Source organism: Planococcus citri, chromosome 5 (genome assembly GCF_950023065.1).
Source record: "Planococcus citri chromosome 5, ihPlaCitr1.1, whole genome shotgun sequence".
Taxonomy (NCBI): Eukaryota; Metazoa; Arthropoda; class Insecta; order Hemiptera; family Pseudococcidae; genus Planococcus; species Planococcus citri.
In genome coordinates, this window is record NC_088681.1 from 16,876,784 (window position 1) to 16,880,835 (window position 4,052).

Genomic DNA, 4,052 nt, shown 5'->3' on the forward strand with positions numbered 1-4,052 from the left:
CAAAAATGCTTACATACTTCGTTGCCGAAAGTTGTCAAAAAGTTGCAAATTAGCGTAACTTTTTAAAACCTAAAACATTTCAATTTGAAATAATCAGTATTTTTGGTCATTTTTCTCTTTAAAATATGTTTTTTTCCATGCTTTGTCACTTTTTGAGTTACATTTTGGTTACTTTTTCTAGTTGTTTTTTTGGCTACCAAAGTTACTTCTTTTTTTGGGGGGGGGGGGGGATTGAGTACGAGCCCTGCCTTTAGAAAGATTTCTTCCATCGAAGGAAAAAAAAATTGGTAGGTAATTTGCTATTACTTTATCAAAGAAATCTGATTTCTATAATGTTGAGACTTTATTATTTTATTACAAAAGTATGAAATATCACAATATTTATGGCAATTTTTCTTCCATTGAAAGTATCAATCACTTTTATCTGCTTGTGAATTTGATGGGAAATCCGATTTTACTTCGCAGACACAAATCAGCGTTCAAATTTTCCTTCGTGATTTCTTTTATATTGGTCGAAATGTGATAATTTCGAAGGATATGTGCGAGTTGCATTTTGGATGATATGATCGAGTATTTTGCTCCTGTAAAAGTAAAACGATAAGGTTGAGTATTTTTCAAATAATATGACTCAATCGAATTGGAATCAATTCAGCACCAGAAAAGAGAGCTACAGGGTTGCCAAACGTTCGGTATTTTACCGAACAGTTCGGTATTTCCCTGATTTGTTCGGTAAGATTAATCAACCCTTACCGAACAATAGAAAAGTTCGGTATTTTCAAAAAAATCGAGAAAACCCTTCAAAAAAAGGAAATTTAAGAAATATATTCGGTATTCTCAACAAAAAAAACTAAAAACAGCACCCAAAAAGCACTTTTTGTGGCGTTCTTTCATTATTGAGCACTTTATTTGTCATACTTTTGACTTTTTTATGGATTTTTCAGGCAAAAAATTTCGGAGACTTCCTTTTTTTTTTTTTTTTTTTGCTTTTCAATTTGGTGTTCGGTAATTCCAAAATCTGGATTTGGCAACCCTGGAGCTAATGAGTTCCTGCTCAAACTCTTGTGAGACTGATGGAGTTCATTTTTAAAATATTTTCCAGTAGTTCAAAAAACGTTGAATTTTGTGAAAAATATGAGAAAAAATGTTTACGACAAAACCTTTTTCGAATATTGGTTATTATTTTTGGGGTAGGGGGTAGGGGAGGGGGTGTGATTTATTTCTAATGCCAATATTAGGTAAATTTTGAAGTTTTTGTTAAAATCTTCATCAGATAAAATAATTCCAAAATGAACCTCAGTTCTCACGAATTCGAATTTTTCAGGGTTTTTGATGCCCATTTTCTCCTTGTCTTATTTTTATTCCTTTTTCTTTAGTATCAGTTGGAGAAATTTCCATTGTATTTAAGCTTACAAATTGACGTCAATCTTACCTATACATATTCTCGAACCGTATCCAAAAATTAGTTCACTTCCTTTTGGACGTAGAGCAATAGCTTCATCGCTGAAATGTTCGGGATCCCATATTGATGGGTTTTCGTACAGTCGAGGATCGAAATGAGCTAAATGAATAGCCGCTATGATAAATGTATTCTTCGGTATGATTTTATTGTCTACGCATGAGAAGAAAAAAAGACAACAAATGAATCGATATTTTTGAAATGTTTATGCATAATGAATGCAAACAAAGAAACAATTGATCGTTATTTATTTTGAAGTATGTATACCTTTTAAAATGCAGTCTTTGTGGGTACGTCGAACAACCATTACCGATTGACTGTATATTCTGGATGTCTCTTTGACGCATTGTTCCAGATATTTTAGACCATTGATGCAATCATCTGTCGCTAAGGTGTTGTTTTGCGGCATTACTTGCATTATTTCTTCGTATACTTTTTGCTGCACGTGATAGATATTATTTGTAAAATTCAAGGTAACTGTGCGTATAATTTAAAAGAAAACAAAACTTCCTCATTTATTTTGCTAACCTGTATATCTTGGTGTATGGCTAACGCGAGTAGTGTAAAACATACGTTCAGAGCGGTCGTTTCAGATCCCTGTTGTTGAAAAAATATATTTTTTTATGTTTATACTGCGATAAAAATATCTTCGTCGTAGGCTACAGTTTTTTTTAGGACTTTCTTCACTCTTGGCTTGAAAATTCGGTACTCACCGTGACGATTATTTGCAGTGCTTCATCTCGTATACGTGTTTTAGTGAAACTGGTTTCTCTGGCGCTTTTCTCGATCAGTAAATCCACAATTGAGGCGGAACAAACGTCTGTAAGAGCAATAAAATTAGAAATACGAATACGAGCGAGTCGTCGTAGGTTTGGTGTCACTTCGAAGTGGTGAATTATTACGTAATACGAATATTAACCTTCATCGTACGATGACTCTCGCGTGGTACTCGTATTTCGAAGACTGTTGAATTTCTTCTCTATCGCCTGGAATAATACAAACAAATTGCCTTTTATGATCACGTGCTAACAAAAATACTTCCTGATTCTGGAATCTGAGAGAATATTTACTTCTGATGGTAAATCATTCAAGATCTTGACCGTGTTCATCTTCCCAGTTAATTTCAAATATACCGTGAAAATGAAATGTGGATGTAACCAAGGCGATATTACTCGAGTGGTTAAATTTTCAAATGCTCTGAAAGTTAGGTATCAGAAATTATTTTAGAAATTCGCTCAAGTCTTACATATTTGGGTGGGTGATCAGTGATCACTGATCAATTTCATTAGCTGGTGGGTCTTACTTATGTATCGCATCGCAGTAAGTTTTCGCATTTTTTGTTCCTGTTTTTTGTATCGAAACACCCAAAGTGTTTGCTGAAAATCAAAAGACGAGTTCTGAGTGTATTTTGGTGCAGATGATGAAAAATTAAAAGTGTATTTGGAAGAAGTTCAGTGTAGAATTTTTGGTCTGAATTTTTAACCAATTATTCAAGCTATCGTTTAGAATATCTACTGGAATACAGTTACCTACTTCGAATGATGAGGAAAGTGAATTGTAAAGATTCCCTCCCTCGCCCCAATTGCCAGTGAAAATGAAATATTGTAAAACTATTGAAAAATGACTTTGTGACCTATCAAAATGGGTTGAAATTTCGCGAGACATTAAAATATTTCGACTGAAATGAATTTATTATGAGCCCAGAGGTGGGTCATGATTTTCTAGATTTTTGTAAAAATGTCATGTGACCTATCAAAACGAAGTAAAATTTTACGAAATTGCAAATATTCCGACGAAAATAATTTTTGGAGCATTTTTGAACGATTTTGAGCCCAGAAATGGGTCATGATTTTTTAGATTTTTTAAAAGTGTCATGTGACCTATCAAAATGAGGTAAAATTTTGCGAGATACGCAAATATTCCGACGAAAATAATTTTCGAATATTTTTGAAGAATTTTAAGCCTAGAAATGAGTCATGATTTTCGAAAATTTTGAAAAATTTATCATGCGAGTTATCGGAATTGGCTAAAATGTCGACAGAAAATCTATCTGAAGTCTGAACCTATTTTACACATTTTTGAAAAATTGGAAGTAGTAATATGGTCGATTTTTATGAAATGTTAATTTAAAGCTGGGATTTTTATGCAGAAATATTATGAAAATATGCAATATACTCTATGTAATTTTTACACCCAAAAAATATGCTAAAAATATGCAAAAATTTCAGTTTGAGTAACGTGTTCCTGAAAAGGATTTTTCAAGCTGAAAAACATGAAAACTCTTATATTCGTAATTCAAAACAACGTGAACTCAGTGATCAAAAAATACATAAACCAAGTCATTTATAAACTCATAAATTGTTTAGAAACCGATGACATTTTAGCAGTGTTGCGATTTTTTGAACAAAAAAAGTCTTACAATTCTCAATTTAGGCAAAATTTCTGTTAAAATGTAAAAAAAATACCAGAGAATGCTCAAATATTCAAAATTATGCAATTTTTTCCCCTCAAAATATGTTAAACTATGCAATTTGGTCTGAAATATACAAAATATGCAGAATGATACCTATTTGGTTCATTCGTTAGGAAATTTCAT

The 4,052-nt window shown here is 32.4% G+C and overlaps 1 protein-coding gene across 1 annotated transcript in view; it reads right to left on the reverse strand.

Moving 5' to 3' along the window:
* Positions 1 to 324: 324 nt before the first annotated feature.
* Positions 325 to 4,052, reverse strand: part of LOC135847060 (cytochrome P450 4c21-like) — a 9,583-nt gene continuing 5,855 nt past the window's right edge. The window contains exons 5-12 of the mRNA XM_065366454.1: positions 2,760 to 2,832; positions 2,527 to 2,653; positions 2,376 to 2,442; positions 2,170 to 2,276; positions 1,985 to 2,053; positions 1,724 to 1,895; positions 1,430 to 1,609; positions 325 to 581 (exon numbers count right to left, since the gene is read on the reverse strand). Coding sequence (XP_065222526.1) covers positions 421 to 581; positions 1,430 to 1,609; positions 1,724 to 1,895; positions 1,985 to 2,053; positions 2,170 to 2,276; positions 2,376 to 2,442; positions 2,527 to 2,653; positions 2,760 to 2,832 — 956 coding nt within the window. The 3' untranslated portion in view covers positions 325 to 420. The remainder of the gene's footprint in view (positions 582 to 1,429; positions 1,610 to 1,723; positions 1,896 to 1,984; positions 2,054 to 2,169; positions 2,277 to 2,375; positions 2,443 to 2,526; positions 2,654 to 2,759; positions 2,833 to 4,052) is intronic.